The sequence below is a fragment of the Syngnathus acus genome, chromosome 17, assembly GCF_901709675.1.
Source record: "Syngnathus acus chromosome 17, fSynAcu1.2, whole genome shotgun sequence".
In the NCBI taxonomy this organism is placed as follows: domain Eukaryota; kingdom Metazoa; phylum Chordata; class Actinopteri; order Syngnathiformes; family Syngnathidae; genus Syngnathus; species Syngnathus acus.
The window spans coordinates 7,514,582-7,541,482 of NC_051102.1; the positions used below are offsets into that span (position 1 = coordinate 7,514,582).

The window sequence follows — 26,901 nt, forward strand, 5'->3', positions numbered from 1 at the left end:
ATTGTTAAAAGAATACATTTGAAAATGGTCAACCAAAACGATTTTGTTATTGTACTTAAAAAAAAAAAAATAAATAAAAACTCTTCAGAAGGATGCCATTTTTCTTTTTCCCTTGAAAAAAAATTATTCTCTAGTAAAGAGATACAATAGATTAGAATATGCCGCACTAGAATCAAACAAAATGTTTAACTTTTAACCCCTACATTTCAAAAATACAAATTTGCTATCATCTGACACCTTTGACATGTTGTCTTGTGTTATTGGTCATGTTGTGACTTGCACTTGTTTGTGTGACCTCCAGCAGGGTGGCGAGGCCCAGATGCAGATGCAAAGCCCCAGAGATTTGGTAAGACCCAAAATCCCATCCTCCTTTGTTTAATCCCCTATTTGTAATCTGCAGCAAACAGATAAAAAAGGAAAGTACCAATACTTGAGTTTGCAGTCACGCAAAGGGAAAGTGAAGCTAATTTGAATTCTTCATCTCGTATGGACGCCGCAGTACGCAGGAAAAAAAAAAAAAAAGACTCTTCATTTGTAAGCCGCGGAAGAGTCGGCCCCGTCTGGATGGCGGCGCATGAGGTGAATCCTAACAATGTTTTTTTTTTTTTTCCCCTCTCCCCTTGGTCGGAGGCGGAGGGGAAAAAGTTTGCTCGCACATCTGCTTCGGAGGCGCGCTTTGGTAACGATCCCGCCCGTAAAAACTCGGGAGTGCATCCCAAACATCGGGGCTCTGTGGCGCGTTCCCCTGTCGGGCAGCTTAAAAAAGACGCGGCCGTGCGTAAGCGTATGATACATTTGAGTCAGGGATGCACGTGTGTGAGACTTTTGTGTGTTGATGTACGCGGTGACATGGAGGCAGCCTCCAACAGCCTCCCACCTGGTGCTCGGTGCACCTCGACTCCTCCGCTGTCAAGCAGTTGACTGGTTGGGTCGCCACGGAAACGACACAGCCGCAGGGCTCGCGTCAGAACCGTCAAACGAAAAGAACAAAGAATGCTCCATCCATTTTCCTCCCTGCTCTTTTTCCATCTCTCATCCAATCCATCCTCTAGCTACTTTCATCCACCTTTCCTCCTTTATCGCCTCCTTTCTTTTTTCTGTTTGTCATTCCTCCTTCTTTTCGCTGTCTCTCTTTGCTCTTTTCTCTCTGTATTTTTTTTTTTCATATTGCTTTTCCCCAAGAGAGAGAACTTTGGCCCGCGGCAACTCTTCTATGCTGTCAAGATGACATCTCTGTTGGGTCCACGTTGAACGTGGCTGCCGACCCGCTAATCATTCCCGACATTTTGCTGCGTGTGTGTGTGCATGTTTGTGCGTGTCTGTGGAAGAAGAGCTAATTGGTCTTTTCTTCACGTCTAAAGGCAGTAAAGCATCTCGTCATCTGCCAAAGAAAAAATCTCAGTGTCGCCGCGAGTTGGAAGCGGCCATTTCACAGCCAAATCGTAAAATGGGAAATATGAAATCAGTCCTGATAGCAGCTTCACGCGTTGACACGGGATTTGGTGCCCGCGGCTAAATCGTGCGGCCGGTCTGCCATTTTGTTCAAGCCTCCATTTTGCCCCCAAACAGGAAGCAGAAACATTTGGTGAGAATTTCACTTTGACGAGCTCCGTCCGATGCTAATGCAGCTTGTTTGTGCCACGCAACCTATTTAGTGTTGTTTCCCCTCTCGACACGTCGTCTCCGCCTCCTACTTGTGATGCTTTCCAGCGTAATAGGCTTCATTTATCTGCATAATTGAATTCCGTACTCGCGAGTCATGAACGTTGCTCTTGTCTTTATTATTTATTCCACCGCACTCGCTGATGATCACAGGCAACATAGTTATTTTTTCCCCCTTCTCTCCTCATCCAACTCCCAGGATGCATTTATTTGTCTTTCCACATCCCCTTCCTTCCTTTCTTCCTTCCTCCGCACATTCCATCCACCTCCGCCCCCGGAAAACAAAGGCGGCTAATGGCGCACTGACAGTGAGCCCGGTGATTGAATTCATTAAGCGTGTGCAATAATTGGCAGGCGACGGCGTGCACGCGGGCCGTCTATTCATAGGACAGCTGTCAAATAACGAGCCATAGAGAATGGCGCTTATAGTCGGGGGCGGGGGCGAGCACCTGTTGTGGCGGTGTCGGCGAGAACCAGAGAGATCATTTTCACCACGTTGGCCGTGTCATTCAGTGTTCCCGTTTGAATTTCCAAAATTGCTGTTTTATCCAGTTTGTTCAGTATTGGCCTGAATTTTTGCTCAAAGATTTTTTCCCAAAATGTGTTGCGCTGTTTTGTGTGGCGGCAGAAGACAGAGGACGACGAGCTGGTGCTGACGCCGGACGGCACTCGTGAGTTTCTGACCTTCGAGATCCCGCTCAGTGACTCGGGCTCGGCGGGCCTCGGCGTCAGCGTCAAGGGGAACCGGTCCAAAGAGAACCACGCCGACCTCGGCATCTTCGTCAAGTCCATCATCAACGGAGGGGCTGCGTGCAAGGTCGCTGTGAGAAATATTGTCTTTCCCCGAAGGCACAACATACGCCATCGCGTTTTCAAATCATAAGCACTCACAATTAGCCACGTAGCATTTTTTCAAGTCGGCTACATGTAATGTTTCCAGGAGATTAAAACTAACTCATGTGCTATCTTAGCTTGCTAACGCATGTGTGACTCACTCTTCTGAAATTCAGCCTCTCAAAGGCGCCATGCCAACCGTCGGCTCGCACGCTGAACTTGTGTATTTTGTGACTTCCCGCTCCAGGACGGGCGTCTGCGCGTCAACGACCAGCTGATTGCGGTCAACAGCGAGTCGCTGCTGGGCAAAACCAACCAGGACGCCATGGAGACGCTGCGCAAGTCCATGTCCACCGAGGGAAACAAGCTCGGGATGATCCAGCTCATCGTGGCCAGACGCGTCGGCAAGATGGGCCAGGTGGGTCCATGATAATAAGCTGTCAGCTTGTTTGAGGTGCCCACAAAAAAACGTGCGTCGTCTCCGTGTGTCGCGCATGGTGTCAGCACCTGAGCCCCCCACCCCGCCTGCGAGCACACGGCACTCCCCTCTGCTGCCATGCTCTCGCTTATCTTCCCTCAACTAAATTTTAGATTTCCCCACGGCCCGTCTGCTAATTGGAAGCCCAATTTGAGGTCGGCGCTCTGTTTTGTTTTTATTCAACATGTAGTGTGCGTGCGTGTGTATTCAGGTTGAAGGCGCCACGCCGGCTTGCGTGCGCTTCAGCTTTCGGTGACGCCGCAGGCGATGGCGGTGTGTGCCCACCCCACCATCTAAGCCCCGCCTACATTAATCAACAAAAACTTGAAAGCCCCTTCTCCATGAGAATGCTCCTTGAGACCTCATGCCACAAATCACTCCAGCCAAATCGCTTCTCTCAATACATCCAGGCATATTTTCTTTATCCTCTGCAAAGAACGACTGGCTGTCGATGTCTACAACAGCTATGTTTTGGGAGGCACCAGTGTATATTGTTTGATTTGCCCAGGGTGATTTTATTATGATTAAAAAAAAAAAACAGTAGCCAGAAGCTTGGTTTGGACATTTTTCAAATTTGCCTGCGGGGGTGCGTGGCCGCGCAATGCCATGTGCGAAGGCTTTTTGCACATGTGACACGCACTTGAAATGTAGAATCAAATCATGTTATTTACCTTCCTGCCCGCGGCTTCCTTCCCGAGGAGCCAATTTACAATCGCAAATGTTTGCATAAATCACACGCGTGACCGCACAGCCCCCCCTCCCCTCCTTCACATTCGCCATCCTTATTCCGTCTTCAATCCCAGCTCGGTCGGAGTGGATCGACCGCCTGACGGGATCCAGACCTTCCTGCCGCTTAATTATCTGTCTGAATATGCAACACGCTGCACTGCGGCTCGTCTGCGCTCCCTCGCCGTATCAAATGCCCCCCTCCCAACAGTCAACCCACCCCTCCCCTGCTATTACCTCGGCCGGCCAAATTCATTAACTAGCTCATTTCAAGTCTAGAGCAAGCCACAGCGGCGCCTTGCAAAACCCTCAAGCCTGTCTTTTGCATCAAAATATTAGGAACAGCTTTAAAATGCAAGCCATCTTGTAATGTTTATTATATCTTTGTGATATTGTCACTGGAACCCCCCACTGCCCCTTCCTCCCATTCTTTGTGGGTGGTTTTTTTGTGTGTGTGTCTGCTAGCGAGTCACTTGTGACGCGGCGCAGACGATGCTAAGCCTCATAGCTTCGGCCATCACCGTCTAGACGGTAAATGCGGCAAACCGCAGCCGATCAATACGGCCAGTGATTCATTGGCCACACGCGCACGCTCCTGCGGAGTCCGGGAATGCGTGTTTATGGTTAAAAGGAGCACAAAATGGTCAATTTGTTGGGCTTAAGTGGAGCCTCATCGTAAGTCCCGCGAGGATCGTCGTCAGCATGCTAGCGGGCTAATAAGAAGCCGGCCGGCCCATTGGAAATCTGTCCTCATCCATCCCGGTTATTATGCCGCCAGCGTTGGTGTGCATCCCGCTGTCTGTCGGGATGGAACGAACGCTCACACTGGCGATCGGTTGATGGAAATGATTCACTTTGCTTACGTTTCCGATTATGGCACAGTACCATTCACTCCTATTACGATTCCATACAATGCGTCCGTCCCAGTTATGAAGCATTACGATAGACTCAGTTTGCATTTCTAATATGAGTCAAACAATTTAAAATGCAATTCTATTTACAAAAACGATTACCAATAGAATGAGATTCGCTTGATAGGATGAACTCCATTTCCGATTGAAATTGATCCAGTAAGAATCCATAACTCAAGTATTTGCGTTTGCCAGGAGGCAGTGGGAGATCTACCGGGACCTGAGCAGAGCGCCAACACTTTGTCTCTGGACGAGCATGAGCGTCGTATCTCCCACTCCCTGTACGGCGCGCTGGAAGATCTGGATGACAACCTGATGCCACGACAAGGCTTGATGCCACGTACGCTCGGTAAGACCTCTTCTCGTGCTTCCCGCCATCTTCTGCGTCATCGTATGTGGCCGTTTCAAAAAGTGTTTGAAATATTTTTGAAATACGAAAAGCATCAGCAGAGCAAAGCGTCAAAGGCCAATCTTTGTTTTGTAGCTCGGCTTCTTGTCGACCGCTCACCCGTGCAACGCAACAGTCAACTCGGTTTTCATGCAAATTGGCCGTCACTTGCCGACACTCTGCAAACGTAAATAACAGTAACATCTTGAGCTGCGAGTGAGTGACACGACGTGATAATTGGAGGTGCGGTTCGTTCACGCTTGAGAAACGAGCCGGAGGGCGAGACAGGGACTGCTTGGCTCGCCGTTGCCACGGCAACAAGCGTATCAAGGTGGCGCGGCAGTTCTGTCCTCACAAGAATAAAATCACCTATCGGCACCTTCAAAGTAAAAGTCCAGATGTCTCAAGCTGCAGGCACCGCTGCTCGCTCTCCACACTGCTTCGACTCCAAAGACCTTTTTTTTTTTCCACTTCAGACCGCAAGTAGTCCCTCCCCAAAAAAAGGATCCGCAGCAGGCATGAAAGGCCCGGACGGCAGATAAAGGCCACCAAGACATTTTTTATTTTCCCAAGAGGAGAGGCTCAGAAATAGATGCCATATTCCTTTTCCCCTCAAGACAGAAGGAGCATTTGTACCAAAGACAAAGGTGCAAAAAAAAAAGGAATTACAAAGTCAGGTTTGATTCTAGTTTGAGATGAAGACCTGAGCGTTAAATGGGTCCATCTTACAATATGCTATCATTAATTTTGATGATGTAATTGTAAAGTAGGTGTTTATTCAAATTCATTGCATTTTCAAAATAGTGTTTAGCTGCAAAAGTGCATTTCCATCCTATGTTGCCAGGATTCACTCTAATTGGACGAAAATATGAATTTCTTCTTTCATAATGCAAAACGATTGGCTCCACTTTCTTTCTGATCCACCGGGATTCTCTTGGCTTCCAATGCCATACCACCAATCGTACGATTACCTCCAATGATGATAAACTAGGAATCACTGCGCTTTAATGCCATTTAAATGCTTTTCTTAATGTACCATTTTACAGTTCTACATCAATATTTGTCGGGCCCCGCTAAAACAAACAAAAGAGGTACATGCATCATGGTCCCACCCCCATCACACACACACACACGTACGTTCATTTGGAAGTGGGGATTAAGCCTTGCACTGTGTACGAGCGAAGGGTTTAAGGCCGGCTTTCCGGCGGGAGAGAGCGCCGACTTATTGTCCTTCCCTGCCTCACTTTTTATCTTCATTTGCGCCGGTGGCGCAGCTTGAATGAATCACACTGTTGCGACAACGGAACACCGCTGTGCCCGATGACAAACTCTTTAAGCTGATTAGGCCGCATCACATCGCCTTGCCTTTGCCCGCCGTCCCCAATATGTTCTTCGCTTTAAGTCAAGGTTCTCTTCTTTTATTCCTGATCCTTTTCTTTGCGTTATTCATGTGCACTCTTGCCTTGTCTGCATCAGCGACCGGTCCTCTAGTGTGAATCACAACATGAATTAAGTGACTTCCAACGAAATTGGAGTCTGTCGTTGCCAATTTCTTTAGGGGGTGAATCTCATCGATGGAAATTGGAAAGAATTGTATTTTATTGGAATAGGACTCAACCGTGTTGGAATTTGCATGAGTGAAATAATTCCCTCCCTTTATTCACAACCGAGACGTTTCAAACTGACAATGTGGAAAATGCACAAATGTAAATTTCATATAATTCAGTTGACTCGATGATCAAAAGTAATGACCGATTGATTTGATAATTGTCAATAAGTGGTCAATTAATCATTACATTTTTTTGCAGGCCACTACCAGCTTTCTCCCACTGTCAACATGCCGCAGGACGACACGGTCATCATCGAGGACGACGGGCCGCCGCTCCTCCCCCCTCACCTGTCGGACCAGTCGTCAGGCAGCTCCCACGACGACGTTGGCGCAAGCGGCGGCAACGTGACGCCGTCTTGGGTGCAAGAGATGCCCGGTCCCAACCACAGGTGGCAAACAAATACGTTTATATCTAGAGACATCTTATTTCTTGCATTCTTGTTTTTACCTCAATGCATAAAAAATGACATTATACTATATCAAATGAAACGCGAGCATGCACAATTTTATGACCTTATTTTACATAAACTAATCATGAATCATTATTATTTTTTATTATAGACCAATATTTGTGTCTTGTTGCCGCATAGCTCGCAGGTTGAGGACGAGAGCCCCGCAGACGCAGACGCCGCCTTCCGGCGCGAAGGTTTCGGCCGCCAGAGCATGTCGGAGAAGCGCACCAAGCAGTTTGGCGACGCCTCGCAGCTGGAGATCATCAAGACGCGCAAATCTAAGAGCATGGATCTCGGTAGCTACTCCTTCCCCCTTGAACACGCCATGGATTAGCCTTAGCCACGCTTCCAAGTTCACAAAGTAGGGCTGGGCGATGAATCCGACAAAGAGGAGAGAGGTCGCAAAAATCACAGTCTCTGCGGACAACTTTCAGCCACCTTCTCATTAACAATTAACGATTCTTCATTTGACGGCCGTATTGCCCAGCCCTACCGAGAAGGGTTTTTTCGCATTCTGTGTCAATTGCTGTCGAGCATCGGCCCTAAATCCAAACGGCGACCCATCAAAGCTTTTTCCAAACTCTTGCAACAATTTCCGCTGCTCATCTTCTTCAAAGTTTTCCTCTTTGGGGTCCAAAATGTTCTCCTCGAATGGCCTACTCCTAAACGGCTTTTCATCCTCCTCATTCATAACATCAAGTGCAGCCCTCTCGGGCTCCCTGCGTCCATTCTTCCTCTCACTCACTCACCCGCCCGCCCGCCTGCTACGCTGGCACGGCATGCCACCCGTAACGTTTGTGATGTTGCATGAGGAATGTCATGAGCACTAATTGAAGCCCCGAATCTTTTGCCCCGCCCGCCCCCTCCCTCCCTCCCCCGTCTTCCACTTCCTTTAACAGTAGCTGACGAGATTAACCTCAGCCCTCGTCCTGATGCCGACACAGGTAAGACTAATAGTTAGCAGGCGCGCGACACGCTAACATAGCTTCAATAACCTTCACGACGGCCCAGTGACAAGACGAGATCCAATTTCAGCTCTCGTTCTGAAAGCGGACCTGTTGCGTTAATCGTCTGTGATTGATTGCTTTCCCCTTGAATTGAGCAGCTGACAAATGACTTTGAGGGAAACGTCAGGGATGTTTTCCTTGTTCCATGTTTTCCTTAACAAGTGAGTTTTAGCAAATCTTACACTTTCTTGGCTAAACAATCTTGTGACTGTGAATGCAACAGCCAGTCCAACACTTTGTCATTTTGTCTTCCCGAATTCGGTAACAAATATCAATAACGTGACAAAACACTTTAATTTCTCTCTCTCTCTCCTTTCATCATTGCTTGTTTCCATCTTCCCAAGATTAGGGATAGCAAAAAGCAGCGTACCATACACTGTCCGCCAATTTAATCTGAACATTCATCACGTAGCGTTGTATTGGAGACAGAACCTCATTTACTCCCCCCTCCCTTCCTGCATATTGAGCAGCAGTGTTCACTTTTGAGGTCACTGTTAAAGATGGCACGTTTCATTATTTTTTTTTTCTTTCAAGCCGCCGATGACTTTAGCGTGGCTAATTACGCCGCCCGTGTGCACCGTTCTCGATTGAGGCGGCCCGTTGACAGCGAGTCATCCGTCACTGTCGTGTCCGCACTCTTTTTGGCGACCTAACGGCGGCGAAGTAGCTCGCTAATTATCATTGCTCGCATTAGCGCGACGCATGTCAGATTGAGAATGCGCAACAGCGTTTGCATCTCGAAGGAGACCTTTTGCCTCTAACGTCCTAGAAACATTTCTGAATTACAGCATATTCTGATTGTGGTGAATTTGGCTTGCTTTAAGGGGCGGAGCGTCCACGTGTTGCTAAGTGTCGCGCTAATACGGTCCCGCTTACCTTCAGGCCGCTGCCGCTGCTTTTTTAGCTGTGGAACTTCAGCCAGACTAGCTGCCAAGTCACTGGTGGAAAAACTTGGCGTGCCGGCCCATTCTGTAAATTAGCCAAATTGTGACATCACAGCGGCGTCAACTTCAGAAGGGCTCGCTCGCTCAGACACGTTTTCTGAATTATTTCTTTCATTTTACACGATGGGTGGGCGGGCGGTCCAGACACAGCGATCTGCATGTTGTGACATTAAAACGACAATTTTCCATCACATGTCCCCTTTTACGGCCGCAGCGTAGCCAGTAAAAAGTTCTGGTGCGTATTTATTCAAAGCAGCTGAGAGTTTTTTCCAAATTTGCTCTGAGATGTTCAGTCTCCTCTGGGATGATGTTAAAAATAATCACACGCTCATAAATAATGCACGCTCTGTTTGACGGAGACCAAACAAGACGTGGACGACCTTCGGCTGGCTTTTCAAAGTCGAAGGTGCCTCAAAGGTGGCCCAGACAGACACACAGCAGAAATGAAGGCTGCTTGCCTCACCAGTCCAATTGTTCTTGGGAGTGAAGAATTTCTCCGGAACCGATGGGCAGACCACAAAATCTGGCTTGGTTTCAAATAAGTGCGCAATCTGCAGCCCAAAAAAACAATTACATTTATTTGTTGACAATTCTGATCGGTTGCAAAGAAGCGTTCCATTGATGGCGCCTCTCTGTGTTTATCAGGTTCGTCCACAAGGGACGTGGGTCCGTCGTTGGGCCTGAAGAAGTCCAGTTCCCTGGAGAGTCTCCAGACGGCTGTGGCCGAGGCCACGCTCAACGGCGACCTTCCTTTCCACCGGCCCCGTCCTCGCATCATCCGGGGCCGCGGCTGCAACGAAAGCTTCCGCGCCGCCATTGACAAGTCGTACGACCGGCCGGCCGCCGAGGACGAAGACGAGGGCATGGAGACCCGTAAGACCTTCTTCGCCTTCAAACCGCGTGGCTCGCCGATCGCAATTTCCCTTCCCCGGCGAGGACCTCGGTTACCACGTAACTCGCCGCCTGGTGCCTGAAACTTTGCATTGTGACGCATGGGCGTGATAGCATCTTGGCTAACAACTGGGCGCTAACCGTTAATGTTGCGTTTTCGGGTGGCAAAGATCCCTGTTGACTCTGCATCATTCGCATCGCCGTGGCAACCACATCAGGCAGTAGGCCTTAAGGACTGATTAGTTTCTCTCTAACCTCAACTTACTTTCAGGTGACTTTGGAGGTTATTTCTTTCCACAAGTTCGTTGCTGCTACGAGTTACTTTAAGGTTGCTTCCCTACATCGAGTTACTTGCTGCTACTTTGTTTGATTCCCAACATTCCATTACCTCTTGGTAAAAGTTAGCCACAGCTTCAGAATACTTTGTTCACTTTTTCCTCAAGTTTATTTCATTTCGCCTACATCATCAAAGTTCCCACACGACAGGTCCCTGTTCCTGAGTCAAAACATGAGCTTGTGTGTCTTGTAGTGGAAGAAGACACGGAGGAGAGTTCTCGCTCAGGTCGAGATTCCGTGTCTACGGTGGCAGAGTTGACGCCGCCGTCGCCCGGCGGAGAAAGGCCGACGTCCGCGACGATGCTCAACGGCAACGTGAGAGCCAAAGACGACAAGAAGGACAAAAGCGGCAAGGACAAGAAGAAGGGGGATGCGCACAAGGACAAAGACAAGGCAAAAGCCAAGAAGGGGATGCTCAAGGGACTCGGAGAGATGTTCAGGTAAAATGGATCGACCACTTAAGCAACATTTGCGGATTATGAACGTTTAGACTGAGGTTTGTTTGGAGGTTTGACGTCGACATTCTCGGCGCAGCTTCTCTGCTTGAAGAGCTTTTTGCCGTTTTCAGGATCGGGAAGCACCGCAAAGACGACAGAATGGAACGCAAAGGTTCCAGCAAATGGCGGCACGAGGAGACGCAAGTTTCGGACGACGAGACGCTTAAGATGAGGATGGAGCAAGAAAGGTGACTGGGATTAAATTCGATGACTAACATTCAACGATGCCAAATGTTGACGTTTGATAGAATAGAAAAGAAATATTTGTACGGTGGCAGGATCCAAGCCAAGACGCGCGAGCTGCGTGAGCGGCAGGCACGGGAGCGAGACTACGCCGAGATCCCGGACGCCAGCCGCGAGCCGGAGAGGTCCTCGGAGGACGAGCGGGCGCACGGCGGCGACCGCTACTCACGCTTGCCCCACCCCCACCATCAGCACCTGGATTCCCTCTACACACACGTCAGCAATGCGTCTACAGACAGGTACTTGCCACCATTTGCCAATTTGGGTTTCTTCCGTACCGCTGTTGGCATGACTGCACCCGTGACTTCTTATAGTGTGTGATGGGACAGTGTGACCTTTCCACCGGTTCATTTTGGTATTTGTGCGAAAGGTCTTAGCGGGCTGGTTCCGGTGAGCCCGAGGCGCAAACAAGCACACCTGTAGGAGAAAGTAATCACAAGATGGCGGCTAAATGTCAGCACACAATGCGGCCTTCTGAAATGAAGGCTTTTCAATGTCTGACCTTTGTTTTACTCTGCTTGCGCTCTTGCTTGCTGACCGGCTGTCACATTTTCACTCGGCCGTTCTCTACTTGAGCTGGAACTTTATTTTCCCTGCTTCTTTCACACGGAGCCCTGCCAACAACAACAAACGCAACCAAACCAAAAATTTTAACTCATGTGGCATTAACTGGACAAGATGGCTTCAACCAGTCGTCCAATAATGTGACGCGTGAACCTTTGGCACAAGTTTACATTCTTCAAATCCGGTTTTGACATGCGGCTTGAGGCTCTCGGACGTTCAGCTCCTCTTGTTGCCATAGCGATGACACAATAACAGCATCATTCCCAACTTTGCCGGGATACTGTGTCCATTCCCACCGCTGCAATCGTAAGATAAACACACCCGATATACAGAAAGTGGATATCCTCTTAGAAGACGGGAAGTGAGGGAGGCTGATGTTTGTCAGCTTGCGGCTCCAATCAGGAACCGGCCGAGAGCCTGAGTCCAAGCAAATGGTGCAAAAATTGCTTAAAAGTTTGTTCTGGTCCTGGGCGCCGCCAGCCCAGATTGCGACCAAATCAATGAGCGGCGGCGTTTATCTAGCCAGAGACGCACATTTTGGTCACTCCCCGAAAATGTGCCGGCGGGCAGTTTTGGGGCGACCGTGTTTGGTCCCGCCCTTGCTGGACTTTTCGTCTTGATCCTGCCAAGCTCAGCGCAAACGTTTTGCCAGCAAGAACGCAGAGCTGATGATTGACATTTGGCATCGTAATCCCGCAGAGGCAAAGCACAATGCAATCCTTTTTTTTTTTTCCTTGCTCAAACGCTGAACTGATGTTCTTGTTTGAATGATTTCTTGGCAACACCAAAGCCAACACTCCTCGCCCGTCCTTGAACGATCATGAACCGCCATTTTTCAAATGCCCTATCCTCTGCTCGCAATGCTGAGAGAAAAGCTCCCGGGGATTTTCGCCGGCTCTTTATTGAACGGCCGAGGGAATCAACTGGAAAGAAAGAGGGCGCCCGCAAACATGCTCGTCTGCCTTTTTTGGCAGCACGATAAGACGCTCGGCGTGACGCTTGTGTGAGGAACATCCTAGTCGAGGCTTTGAGTTGACTTTGATTTCCTGAGCCCTCGTCAAGCGAAGGAAAAGTTTGGCGCACTTGCAACGACGCCCGAGAGGAGCGCAGATCGTCTTTGGCGCTGGCGAACTGAGCAGGTGTAGTAGGAACAGAGTCTGGCGGCTTCGCCGGCGGGGTCGCCGGCGCGGGAAAAGCTGAGGACGCAAATGTGAACCTCGACGGGCCGCCTCAGGCGCGCCAGGCGCCTTCTTTCGCGACTCTTAACTTTGGCAGGAAAGTGGCTGCCTCAGCAAAGGAAGCAATTGCGCAGCTCTGCTTTTTTTTTTTTTTTGCTTTGGTTGCTCTGTTGCGCTTGATCTTCAGCTTTCCGCTCCGGGCTGCGCGCTACCCACGAAATGAACTACGGCGGCTCGCTTGGCGTTGCCGCAAATGAAGTAGCCGAGCAGCCAAGACGCTTGTGCTCTCGGTTATCCTCCCTCACCGAAATAGAAAAAATAATGTTTGGTGAACGGGCGGCGTCCATTAAAAAGAAGCGGAGGCGGGCTTCCTCAAGTTTCAAAATCCAACCATTTCTAGGGGATGTCTCCTAAATGTGAGCTGTTTCATTTTTAATTTCAATATAAGCAATTAAAATGGAGCAAATGTTTACTCTGCAGCCCCTCCTTGGACTTCTTGTATGGAGCGAGCCTCGCATCCTTTTAGGCGGCCATTACTGTCAGTGTGGAATCCACTTAAGGTGTTTAATATTCAGCGCGGCAGGAAGGAAAGGATTTTTTTTTTTTATCTGCAACTGGACCAACCCTGACGGACGATATGTCACAGCGGCAGCGGGGGATTTTGTTCCGGCACAGTTTGAGAGGATGGGATTGACGGAGATGAGATGTGTGTGAGTGGTGGTGGTGGTGGGGGGGGGGGTCTTTGTGGTGTGACATCAGTGTGCTTCTAAAAGGCTGCTGACCCACATTTCATGTCAGCGTGCTTGTTCTATGAAGAGCATCTGAAATGGATGTGAACAACGGGCACCTTGGGTTCCGATCAAAACGGGTGGGAAGCGCGCGCTTGATGCCACTATGTCTGAGGCGAGCTCGCCGCCTGGCGCGTCGCCCGTTATTGTGGGCCTTGTACTCTTTCTGGAATCGTCTCTTTTGTGCTCCCGGCCAAGCTGTGCCCATAACAAGCTTTGCTTTATCTTTCAACTTTTTGTAGGTTAGCAGCCGTTTGCGCTTTGTGATGGCGCAACAGAGCGCACGTGAACTGGAGCCCTCTCATTGTTTTGTGGCGTAATGGCCGCCTGGGGGCGAAGGTGGCGAGCCGGCCACGTCACGCGATTAGACGGCTGTGATGGAGTCCACCATGGGGTCTTTGATTGGGGTTTGATTGTTTGTGGGCCAAAAGCATTCAAACAAGAAGTCCGGCGGCTTTGCGTGATCTCCAAACACAAAATTTACTTGTCAGATTTGATGGGAGGTCATTTTGTCGGTCTCGCAAGATTCAACGGAAATTTTGCAGAACTTGTTGAGCAGAAATAGCTTTTTTTTTTTTCTCCTTTTCCATTTTCTCCTCCTTAATTCTACCTCTGAACTCATTTTCTTCTCGCTGTAAATCTCCTTCTCCGCCCTCTTCGTTTCCTTTTTCTCCTCCTTTCTCATCCTCTCCTGCTTTGTCTCTTTGGCCGTCCTTCATCTTGTCGTTGGTGCACTCATTCAAGTGTTATCCGCAGGTCTTCATCATCCAAAGTGATGGCCGTAATTGATCGGACGTTAATGCGGCACGCCGTCAATCAAGTCCAAAGAGGACTTCCGCAGGAAGTGTGACTTGTATTGATTGGTCGTTATTTGCACTAATGAGCCCGGGGACAGATCGTAGTCGCGCTGGCCGTCGGGCGATAAAAACAGTCGTGGATCAATAAGCCGCAACGCGCCGCAACTCATCTCTCATATTTCTCTTTTGCGAAACTGAAAAGTCAAGTCATTTGATTTCTGGAACGGTTCCCCCAAAACTTTCTGTATGTGTGCGCGTATGCTAACTTCATCTGAATGTCTCCTTAATGTCTTATTTATTACCCCTCTGGCTTTCCATCAACAGCTTGCGTGTTCTCCAGGGGGTTGGTTTCATATGATGCTAGAACATAGTCTGGACCCCTGATCCCCCACAGCCCCCCCAACTCTTTGAGGCCCTCGCCAGCCTCCTCCTCGGTGGCGTCCGTCTAATCTCTAAAATATTGGCCTGCGGCATTTCACCCATCCTCGCATCCCCTCGGCCATCCCACTGGCTCGCTGGCCGTCATTTCGTTGCAGAAAAGGCAAGAAGCGCAAACCTTTTAGGCCTTGGATTCTTTTCTCTGCATCAACCTTTCCGTGTCTTGTCTGAGTGTTCAAGACTGCCAGCGTTCAATCCAGCCAGCACTGGTTTTTTGCTTTGCAACTTCCTTCTGCTTACAGTTGCCCACTAGCTTCCTTCCTCCCTGGCTTTCTTTATCTTGTGCCCCCCCCTCAAGCTTTCAAACCCGCTTCCCATCCTGGGATATCTTCTCCAGACAGCCGCAGACATCCTCTGGAGGGATTGCATCAAGCGTGTCGCTGACACCCTTTGACTTTTCTTTTCCATCCACGGCGCTCTTTGATGGCTGTGTCTGTCTTCCCCATTGCCCTGATGGTTGGGAGAGGGGAGGGGGCAGGAAGTCTTGAAAAATAGCGTTAAAATGCATTGTTTGGAGCACTGACATTGTCGGCTAATATCGGATTAGCTCGATTTCAAATTAAAAAAATGCTTTGCGTTTGTCTTTCCTGAGACTTGAAAGCAGTATTGTTGTTTCCAGGACAACATTTTGCCTCCGAATGGGAACGCGCGGGAATGGATGCTCAGCGCTAGCCAAGGATTAGCATGCTCAACGTGTTTGTGTTGACGCCGCCGAAAGATTACCGGCGCTCGCATCAACGAGATGTTGATTCGCGGGTCATCCGGATTCTTCTCAGCTTTGCACGCCCATTAAGCGGCTTTGCTGACCCGACGATGACTTGGGAGCGGAGTGTGGCTGAGTTGCAAAGGCCGCACGAGGGAGTGTTTGTCTTGCTCGATTTTTCCAAATCGGAGCCTCGGAGGCATCGCCTCCATGGCTCGTTTACATCCATGATAAAGACACTTGGATAGGGGCTTGATCGTCGCTTTTGATTGACATCTGTCAGCCGCTCTGACAATTGTAATGACGCACCCACTTGTATGTCGTCTCTCTCTCACGCACTCTGTGCGTGCTTTAGCAACCGCGTGGCCCCGAGCAACCATGACCGGATACAGCGGCTGAGGCAGGAGTTCCAGCAGGCTCAAAACCTTCCGGACGACAATAACGCCGACGACGACCGCCGACGTGCGTTGAGCTTCGAGCAGCCCTGGGTGAGTGTCTGACAACCGGCCCGGACGGGACACTAAGCAACCACTAACCACTTGACTGGATGCCCACCCAACGTTAACAAAACTCCCGTGTGCTCCTTCGAACCACATGCATGCTGTCATCACCCCTCGTCTCGTTGGTCCTTTTGTTTCTGTCAATCATCGGCATGGACACGCCCGCCAAGTCGGCGGCTCTTGGCAAAGTCGAGGAGTGACTGCGAATGTGTGTGTGTTTTGTTGTGTGTTCTTGTGATCTTATCAACTGTCGTCAGATGTTTTTATTGCCTTTCTCACACTTTTAACGAGCAAAATGATCAAAGGTAGCTTATTTGAGCCAATCTGAATGCGAACTGATGTTTGAGTGCCGTGGCAACATTAAAATGATGATCTTATCCATTTTTTCCTTTTTGAAATCCTGAATTTTAGGCACAATTGTACTTTTGTGGCGTCCCAATGTTCAAATGGAGAATTTCCAATGTTATTTATAGCCCTCATCTTATTTTGGATATCTTGTGTTTATGTTGATGTGCTGCTGTGGTTGGTCTTTTAAATTTTCATAAAGTGACAGAGAGCCTAAAGACTCAATCTCCTTCTTTATCTGTGTGATCAATTTTTTTTCTGACTCTGATGATGAGTATAACAAAAAAAAAGCTTGCGAGCGCATTCTGCTCATCCTTGTCGAGGAGAGAGCAAAGCGTGGTGGGAAAAAGACAACGCCCGCAATGAAGGCTTTGAGGCATCCCGTATTCCTCGTTTTGACGGGTGTGAGTGTTGCACGGGAAAGGGGCCAGGGTCTCGCCTTTGTCCGAGACGTTGTGCTCAGAGTCCATGAATTAACCTTGACTAACATCTTCATCCTCAGTAACTTGTGTCCGAGTATCCAGCATGCTTCTCCCTTCACTCCGTCCCCTCCCGTTTTGTTTGTTGTCACCTGACCGCATCATTATGACATCATCACGACGGGTAAGTGACTGCGTGCGTACCTAATCGGATGGCTCTTCGTCATCATCCGATTAGGCTATCAAAATAAAATACTGTTTTTTATTTAAAAAAATAAAAATAACTTGAATGGTTCGAACAAACATACCTTAGGTTAAAAGTTTCCAACTCGTAGCTCATTTCCAATGCGGCGTGACGACGAAGGCGTGTGTTGTCGTTTGCAGTCGGACGGTCCCAGCGCAGGCCAGCTGCCGGGTCGTCACTCTGTGTCGGTGGAGGTTCAGATGCAGCGTCAGAGGCAGGAAGATGCTTTTGCTCAGGCTCAGCGGCAGTACAGCTCGCTGCCACGGTAAGAATCCCAACGCGCCGCCGTTGCGCCGCTTCAAACTTTCACGGCTGCCCGCCTGTTTATCTTTTGTATGTTGGCACACGTGTCTTGCATGTGTGCACACCATGTTTTCATATGTTCCTTTTTGTTGGCACACGCGAGGCCGTCTTTGTTCCCATGAAATGAGAAAGCGTGACGACAAAGAAGATTGCGAACCGCCCAAGCGTGCGGCAGAAGGAAACCAAAGCCGAGCTTTATTTTCCGACGCGACAATGCGAGCGGCGACAGAAAGGAGAAAATCAGACGTGTGCGCTTCATGCTCACATTGAAGCGAGGACGATGACAATTGTGTGTTTTGTTCCTTTTACAACGTGCGTGAGCAACAAGCTAGCCCAAGGCAAACCGGCCTGTTTTTTTTTTTTTTTAATGAAGACATGGTATATATTTGTTGACAGTTCATGTTTGGGTTAATGAGATGTTTTATTTTATTGCATAGCCAACCCCGGAAGACTGCCAGCTCCATCTCCCAGGACCCTTGGGAAAAGTCGTACCCGACCGGCGAGGTCTTCCAAGCGGTCAAGGACAATCCTCGCTACTCCAGCTACCAGGGGGCCCGCAACGGCTTCCCCAGCGTGGCCAACGTCAATGCCAGGGTCCTCCTGGAGGCGCAGGAGCTCCTCCGGCAAGAGCAGAGGCGGCGAGACCTGGAGGCCAAGGACCGGGCGTCCCCCAGGGACCCAAGGGCCTCCCCCAGGGCTTCCCCGGCGGCATCCCCCAAGGGCCCGTACCGCCACGACGTGCCGCCTTCGCCCTCGCAGCTGGCCAGACTCAACCGCATAGGCTCAGAGAAAGGACGACTCTTTTATTCCTGAGGGGGAGGGAGCGACTTGGCCTTGCGGGACATTCTTTTTGTGACACGTTTGGCGACAGCATCCGTTCTGTGAACCAAAATTGTTGGAACCCACCTCTGGACGTGGCTCAACCTTCCTTGTCTTCATTTATCTTTTCCTGGCAACAATTGTTGGTTTTCCACCTCAATGCTAGGCTAACATGCTAGCCAGTCAGGATAGTGACAGTCCATCGACTTCTTTCATCCTACCAAAATAAGCGTTAATAGGAAAACAATGTGCACCGTGGAGGCTTTTAATTTAATTTTGCACCTCAAAGCTAAGCTGCCATGCTAACCGACATAGCAACGCGAGTTCACCATCGAGGACAGTGGTGGATTTGTGAAGATTTGTATTTTTGTCTCCACTTCAATGCTGTGCTACATTCACTTCCTCTCTTCATTCTCACCACAGCAAAAGAAAACTGAAATGTTGGCTTCTGTGTCCCAAGCCCATTAATCGCCCAGACCCACATGTCCTGATTCGGTCAACATCTTGGCCCCTCTTCCAAAATAAGACTCGTCTCCCCAAAGAGATGCAAAATAGGAGACCCGGCGTGTCGCTAATAAAACTATAAAGCCCCTCCCCCTTCATAAATAATGAATGAAGTGCCATCTCCATGGAGGAGGCTCTGCCAGCAAGGGCTGACAGCTCTGATCTGCTGCCTAACACCCCCCTCCCTATTCCCCTCCGCCACCACTCTGGGCTCAACTCACTGGCCTGCCTGCCGCTCCGAGCTGGTATTGTTGTTGTTCATTATTTTACCTCGATGCCTTCACTCCCCCCACCACCACTTCATTGTCACCCTCCTCCATTTCCCCTCCTGCTTCCTCTCACGAGCCGCTCTCTAACACTGAATTTTTCATCGCCAGCCACCTGCTGCCCGCACTACAAAAAGAAAACCAGACAAACCACAAATGAGCTCGTTTTGACACAATTAGGCCTTTGAGTATCAGCATGCTAGCTGACCAGCATGTGTCGTGAGCTAACACAACATTGCTCACACCGTTTTAGTGATATTATCGTGGCCTTGTTAGCCATTAATGCTTCATTAGCGACACTGTCAGGGCCACAATTTAGACATCAATTTGGCTGTGTCCACTGTTGGTGAATGAGGCCCCCGTTGTCAGGACCCCCTAGCATCATTGTGGGCAAAATCTCTGTTTGCATCTTTGTTGCCAACGCTGGTAGTTTTAGCAACTATGCTCGTACCTTGTTAGCATCATTGCTGGCCACGTTGTTAGTTACTCCCGATTGAAGTTCCTGTAATTTCATTCCATGTTGTTTTTGACAAAAGATTAACCTTCGCTGCTGCTAAAAGCTCACCCAGGCTAAGCTACTAACATGAAGGGAAAACGGATCGTTTAATGCGTTCATTTCTCAAACTTTCCAAAGAAGCCATAAAAGCGTTCCAGACTAGATGCTAATGAGGTAAGTGGCTAGTTGGCACAATCATGTCACTATTTAATGTGTTAAACTTATGACTTTTTTTTCTGTTTTGTGCGTGGAAACAAGTTGAAAAGACAAAATGAAGTTTGTGGTCACCACAGTAACAGATGTGATAGAAAACTGGTTGACTTTGCAGTCGTCTCTATCAAATTGCAACCTTGCTAAGTGCCTGATGATATTGATGTCATATTTTACACACAGAAGGATACGACTTTTGCTTATACAGTCTTTGTCATACTACAGTATTTGATGAAATCCCGGTACTCCTTCCTCCATTTTGTCTGGACTTTTAGCCCCGCTGTGGCAAGCGGTCAGCCATTTTGGAGCGATGTTTGTATCCTGATTTTTATTTTTCTAACATAGAATGAATTGTGGAAGCTGATGTGCAATTGTTTGTTTTTTTGTCATGTTATCATAGGTTGTTGTGTACATATCTAAATGTAGAATAAAAATGACTTTCTTGTTAGCATTGTTGTAATTTTTAGCGCCTTCGAAGCAACATTACTAGAATCACTGCTAGCATTTTTTTGGACCGTTGTCTGCAACATTGCTATCCACGCTGTTAGCAGCATGTACTCTTGTTAGCAATGATGCTAGTACCTTGATAGCAATATTTCTAGCCCTACGCCAGCATTATTTTAGCAACATGGCTAGCTAATATCATTTTTGTTTGTGTATGCTGATATTTCATCCAAAACGACGTGTAACGGCAGTTTGAATTGTTCAAAGAAATGTGGACGACCTCTAGGTGAAGGTCCTGTGTCAACAGCTTGGAAGCAGATGTGAGGAGGAAGTGATGTCACCTGGGAAGACGACATCGCCATCTGCCTCATCAATGTACTGTAGTGGAAAGATCATCACGTGACTAATTATCGTTAAGTCGTTTGCATGCAATTTTCTCATTTATAATGTCTATTAAGGGAGGAGGTTCTGTTTTGTTGTCAATGTAAAAGAAATGTCATTTGACATAGGTCGTTTGTGCTCTGACTGACTTTTGGTGGCAAACCATTTTCAAAAAATACCTGGAGTAAAACAGCATGGGCGCAGGTGGAAGCTATCCGCCCCTTAGCAACGTGCTTAGCATGTACGTACTGATCTTCCAAGTCGACTCGTTCTCCATGCTCGTAACATTTATTGTTGTTCATGTGTGGAGGAAGTTTTCTAGGTGGAGAGTGAAGACGAGCGTGAGGTCAGAGGGTCACCGTCGAGGGTTTCTGACCTCTAAGGAAGTTGAGCGATGATTGATGGCGGCGTTGCCACCTGCTGAGCATGAACCGTCTTCCGCCGATGAGCGCAGCGTTTTGACCTTTGGGCTTGGCTTGCATCTGCTGCGCTTCGCCACATGTTCTGAAACCTTAGCAAATTTCATCAGCCACCACCACCTGGACAGAAAACTGAGTTGTGCTACCAACATGACCAAGTCCAGAGGTAAGCAGCGTAAATTTTTACTCCACGATTGTATTTGCACTACTCTCTGTTACATGTGCCTATCAATCAATCTGATCAATTTGCCGTAGAGGACTTGCTGGTGGTCTCGTTTGGGGGAAAAAGTGTAATGAAATGAGCACATAACGTGTTTATTTCGATTCCATCCGCCCACGGCACAGTCCATTTTTCTCTTATCGGCCTGAGCTGTTTGACATGCAGTCCGCAGCCAGGTCCGGGCAAAAAAGAGACTATCTGCAGCTTGCACATGCACGAGTCATTTTTAGAATAGCAAAAGACGAGTGCCTGTATGTGCAAGCGTATGCATCGTGTTGGGGTGACGTTTTGTATATTTTATGAATCTCCCCCTTTCGATCTCATTACCAGTTCACGGAGTTTTCTTGGTGTCGTAGCGAATGCCTGCAGCGTTTGAGAAACTGATTGTCACGTTACCAGCGTAGTTTTTGCATAACGAGCTATATAACGAAGAAAGGTAGGCTGGATTTCATTTCGTTATTTCGTATGTGACTTTTTCATTTTGGCTACTTGATGTTTGGAAAACACTCGAGGATCACCAGGGCACCGTTTTCCAGATAACCCCACACCTCCGGCCCCCTCCCAATCCTTGTGTGGAAGCATCCCTAAGCCGTGTCCTCTCTCCATGAAAAAGCCTCACCGAGAATTATGAGGCACTCCATCATTGGTGTCCGCTTTGAGAGCCGACAAATGAAAGGCGCTCGCACAGGGACGTCGGGGTGAAAGGGGGTCAGCGCCACTTTGATATTACAGCGCCTTTATACGGGAGGTGCGCATCAGCCCCGGTGCACGCTCTCCCATGCCACTTTGATGTCCGCCTCCCTCGGGTCACGACCCCATCACTTAGGAGATTAAAGCTGCAGCTATTGAATGACCTTTCAACTTGGACCCAAAGCAATAATTTAGTTGCCTGGCATGCTAACTAGCGTTGATCTAGGCTACCTGTTACCTCACATTTCAATATCATTTCCAACACTTGAAAATATTTATATTATTTAAGGGTATTATTATTTTATAATAGTTTAGATCATTTATACTTAATATTTATATATATATATATATATATATATATAATTTGAAGAAGCAAAACTGCCAAAACAGCTGACTTTTAAAAGGGGATTGCACACACGCAGGGTTACTCACCTTCAACTTGACCTTCATGCACACTCACAGGACTCTTCATTAGAGAGGCAAGCTGTTGAGATCTGATGCAAATATTTCCAAAATCAAAATGGGACAAGAATAAATGAATATTCTGTACCGATGAATAAAACCAAACCAAAATAATGTGAAGTAATTCAGTCATGACAAACAGAAATGTAATAGTTTTGGGAAAAAATAATAATAAATTAAAAAATGTCTAACCGATCTATTTCAGAACTTCATGTTTTTGATCATGTTTGAACAAGCTTTTTTAATTGACTTTGTTTTCGTCCTCGAGGTCTTTCACAATGGATGCAATTAGCGAGCCTGTATACCTAATAAAGTGCAAACCTGACGCTGCGCTAAAGGTGCATAAAATCGCTGTGTTTTACTGATTAACGAGTGAGTGAGTGAACGGAACTGCTTGTTTATGGAGACAATCTCTTCTCAGACATTTTCATTTGTCTTGCGGCTCTTTTGGCTTCACATTGAAGAAAGAACGAGTCAATTAGAGCCACCGGGGCGCCGACTTCATCCCGCTTATGTCGAGCGTTGAGGCATTACATTGCATTCTATTGTATTTTCTCGTCAATACGTCAGTGTGCCCAAAAGACACAAAGGCAGCCGCTCTGACGCATGGCTACACATGTAATGTGCCCAATGTACTGAACGGGGGTGATAAAAGATGCAATTCCACCTTTGAAAGTAGCTTTTCATCAAGGACGCCATGAACAACAGAAAATGGATTCCAAATGTGAGCTCTCGTTTAAGACACCATCACAAAGCAAACACGTTAGGCTAATGCTGTGCGGTATTAACAATAAGCAGCTAACTCCCATCTGAGCATGTTAGCGAGCGAGTGTAATTGTTAGCATAAGTTTTTATTAGCATCACTGTTTTTGTTCGAGCGTCAATGAGCACGTTTCCGCAGAGCGTTTTATTCAGATGACGCTGAAACTGATTGCTAGCATCATCACTACGCTTGACATTAGTCGCTGTCAAATTTCGATTCAATGATGTGGCTGACTGTTCCTTGCTTTGATTGGCCTGTCTGTGTTTTGTACATGAAAGGCCAATTCAAGATGCAGTCCCTGGATACCGTGAATCCTTTTGTCCAAGTAAAAGAAATCAATTTCCCGTGACGCATTCCGGCTTGCGCGCCCGATCAGATAAAGCCGGCGTGCAGCGCGGGCCGCAATCCATCAAGCCAACCTGGAAATTCAAACTGATTTATTACAAGCAGCGACGGCATCCTTGCGCTCGCTCACCGATATGCGGTGACGATGAAACTCACTGGCGGAAACCTCAAATGGTGTCTGCGGGCGCCACCTCCGCTCCCCGCGCTAAAGATATTCTTCCGATCGCTCTGCTGATAGTGCACAGGAGGCCCCTGATTGGACCCTTGGCTAAGGGGGGTTTTCCTCAGAAGGCAAATCCAAAGTATTCACTGCCAAAGTCAACATTTGGTAAGCTTCGGCATTGATTCAAAGCCTCGGCACCCCAGTCGCAATATTTAAATAAATCGCATTTGGAATAATTGGTTTTGGCCTCCAGTGGCAACTCATTTGAATAATGAACATTGTCTTCGGTCCACACTTTGAATTCATTGTGTATAATTTAACGACCTTTTTACCCCAGAGTGACACCGCGTGCATGAATTATGGATGATTTAATTGAATACACCTTAATAATCTCTACAAATGTGTCAGGAACAATAAAATATTTGCATGTGAACTTGATCTAAATAATGCTAACGACCTTGCTTTGTTGTAAACTTGCACAAGGTCTGCGTTTACCATTAAGTTAGGATTTTTTTTAAATCTATCATTCCTTCACATCTTCAGAATCAAAATTGTGGTGGGGTCTGCTCACTCACGTGTGGCACATGCGGTTAGCTTTTTTGCACTAGCACAAGGCTGCTATTTTAGTTTATTTTTTGCCACTCGTTGCTGCTTCTTTTTGTCAGTAGGTTTGCTTGATAAAACAGCCACCTGTTAACCTTGTTTTTGGTGTTTGTTTTGCAGCATCTGACGCTTCTCATGCTGCTGCAGAAATGGTTTGATCCCGCTTTGCAAAGCGCCGATCTTCCCCGGGATCAAAACGTGTGTTAATTGAGTCTCGTCTTCCTGATCTCGGCATATGGCGACGTGATGCGCCGCTTCATGTGGCTTCCCGGGGTGAGCAAATACCTGTTGTTATCCCCCACTCACACACACACACACACGCATGCAGGTGCTAATGAACATGTCCAATGACAGATTAGCGAGTCTCTGGAGACGGCAGGCAATCGCACGGCAGAAGAAACGTGAACGTTTGATCACCCATCATCAAACGATCCCGTTCCGAGCATACGAGGCGCTAAGTCGCCAGACGCGCTGTCTTCGCCATTGTCGTGGTTTAGAACAAATTCTTTGAAGGCCCGTTCCAAGCAGCGTGTGTGTTCTCGTATGTCTTCTCGTGTGATGTTGTCTAGCTGCTTTTGTGTGTGTGTTAGCGCTTCTCTTGTCATAGCAATGTGCAATGCTGTCAGACCTTTTCCTGTATGGAGCAAAGTTTTTGTCAAAAAATTGCATTGGTTTTACACATTTTTAAAAACCATATTGTCACTGTGCAAAAGGAAAACGATTAACATCAAATGCTGAGTTTCTTTTACTTTTCCAGAATATAACTTCACTTTGAACTGTTGCATGTTAGCATTTTTGTCGCATAACCTTAGCATAAACATTAGCATTGGAAAAATCAATCTGGCAACTTCACATGAGATCAACACTCGAAAGCCTTGATTCCATTAGCAGCTAGATTGTCAGTTAAAGCCAAAGTTTGTCTGCTTTTATTTGATTTCGAGTGAACGTGTTTTCTGTTGTTAAATGCTTATCATCTAGTGGCGTGTTATTTTTTGAACCGCCTTGACTTCATTTTTGAGTGCGCACGCAAACGCGCTAAAGTGTTATGCAAATAAGCTCCAAAGTGGCGAGTTAAGCAAACAGCTGTTGCCGAGACAATGTTTTCATGAGCGCCAATTATGTGCATTATTACTGTCAATATTTGGCATGAATGAGAAGATGATGGACTTCATGAGAAATTGGTGTTCAAAAGTAGAGTTTGAAGTTTAGAGTTTGAAGATAGGAATTGGTTTGGCTCTCAGGATGAAATTAGAGTTTCAAACAGGATTTCGCTTTTTTTACACATAGGTTTTACTTGTTGGTGAAACAATTTGCCCATGTTGAGTGCCCCCCCCCCTAAGGACAATCATTCCATTACCCCGACAACATCGTGGAATTGAATTAGCCTAACGTGGCCTTAGCATATGGGCTAGCGTGAAGCTGCTAACGGGGTGTGAGCGCAGGCCCCTTCATGAGCCGCGTATGTGTGTACCCGCCAAAACGAGGCTGCTGCGATAGTGCAGATGGAGCGAAAATATATTCACTTTTCTTCTTTTTAACACATCTTGCCGTAGGGACCCTGTTAGCATTTGATACGGTGACGCGCCAGTATGAGTCAATGTCCCTTCCACGTGTACCCCTTTTCATTGCTGTTGTATTGTCAGTGAAGAAACACTATTACCTCAAATAGTGGCCTCCAACAAACGCCCTGTCGCTTCGACGGGACGTGTTGCTAGCCAAAAGCAAAACTACAGCATGTAAAGAGTGGCTCAGGTGAATTGAAGTGTTAGCGCATGCTAAACAACTTCAGTGGACATTGTTAAATGATGTCCATTTTATGTGTGAGTCAAGAAGAGGAAATAGTAAGTTGTAAAAAAAAAGAAAATCCGTCCTGTTTCCTGCTGTTTCCTGCTACTCTTAAATAAACGTTGGACTTCACAGCGCAGGTCCACCAAATGGAGCTTTTGGAGTGCCGCGCGCCTTCTTGTGACTGTGCAGGCTGTTTCCTGTCCAAACAGGAAGTGACCCGCTCCTTGTTTTGACGCCAACAACAAAAGCAACGTAAATCAGCTCCATGTGGCAGCAGCCAACTGCGTCATTGTTGAGCTTTCAGGCTTTAAGCAGTAATGATTTTGAGAAACATTGTACGATTATTCGATTCATCTGTCAAATGATTTAATGTGATTTTAGTGATTTTATCGAGGATCACAGAAACGGGCAACTCATTTTTCAGGGCATCCTCACCTTCCCAAAACGCATTCCAAATATAGTACTACAAACGGTGCTAGTCTCGGGGGTATTCGTTTCGTCGAGAAGTGTGTCGGCGCAGCGCACGACTAATAACTGTCAGATGACGCAAAGGTTGCGCCGCTGACATTTGCCGAGAAAGATGACATTTCACCACAATCTTCTCATATCTCGTCTCCATTCAAGATGCAGTCAACTTATTTTTATCAATTTAATAATATTCATAAGGATTAGTACTTATGCATCGCCTTGGGAAAGTCATCTTTTCCCCCTCAATTAAGACTAACGCTGATGAAATAATGCGCCAATAATCTTCCCTGATTGGCGGAGAGTGATGATAGCTGATGATTTTTTTCCCTCGCCGCACACTATTTTTTAAGTGTGATTGTGTTTGTCTAGGCACTTTTTGGGGGGGTCATAATAATGAAGCTCAAGTCCACGCGGTTGGTCGCAGTCACAGCTGGATGTACTGGATTTTTCTGAATGAGCTCACTGGCGTCACTCCAGATGCATTCCGGGAGACGAGAGAGGAGGACGAGCGGCGAGCACACAAACGCCAACTGTTCAAATCGTTCGCCGTCCAAGGGGGGCTTCGGCCATCTTGTTAGTTAGCGATGCGCCGCTAATGACTCT

The 26,901-nt window shown here is 47.6% G+C and overlaps 1 protein-coding gene across 13 annotated transcripts in view; it reads left to right on the forward strand.

The window, feature by feature from the left end:
* The window catches only part of LOC119136874 (partitioning defective 3 homolog), a 47,880-nt gene extending 27,880 nt beyond the window's left edge, over positions 1-20,000 (forward strand). Inside the window, exons 12-25 of one of the 13 annotated variants that reach the window (XR_005100820.1) lie at positions 302-346; positions 2,291-2,485; positions 2,744-2,914; positions 4,807-4,960; positions 6,808-6,997; positions 7,199-7,356; positions 7,960-8,004; positions 9,657-9,962; positions 10,432-10,678; positions 10,807-10,923; positions 11,014-11,217; positions 15,802-15,934; positions 16,794-16,894; positions 17,095-17,187. Coding sequence is in view for 12 of the 13 variants with exons in the window: in XM_037275672.1 (XP_037131567.1) it covers positions 302-346; positions 2,291-2,485; positions 2,744-2,914; positions 4,807-4,960; positions 6,808-6,997; positions 7,199-7,356; positions 7,960-8,004; positions 9,657-9,962; positions 10,432-10,678; positions 10,807-10,923; positions 11,014-11,217; positions 15,802-15,934; positions 17,095-17,219; positions 17,695-18,070 (2,466 nt within the window). In the remaining variant the exon portion in view is untranslated. Of the gene's footprint in view, positions 1-301; positions 347-2,290; positions 2,486-2,743; positions 2,915-4,806; positions 4,961-6,807; positions 6,998-7,198; positions 7,357-7,959; positions 8,005-9,656; positions 9,963-10,431; positions 10,679-10,806; positions 10,924-11,013; positions 11,218-15,801; positions 15,935-16,793; positions 16,895-17,094; positions 17,220-17,694 lie in introns of those variants that run through there. The other 12 variants (XM_037275672.1, XM_037275674.1, XM_037275673.1 and 9 more) reach the window with 12 other exon arrangements.
* The last annotated feature ends 6,901 nt before the right edge of the window (positions 20,001-26,901 follow it).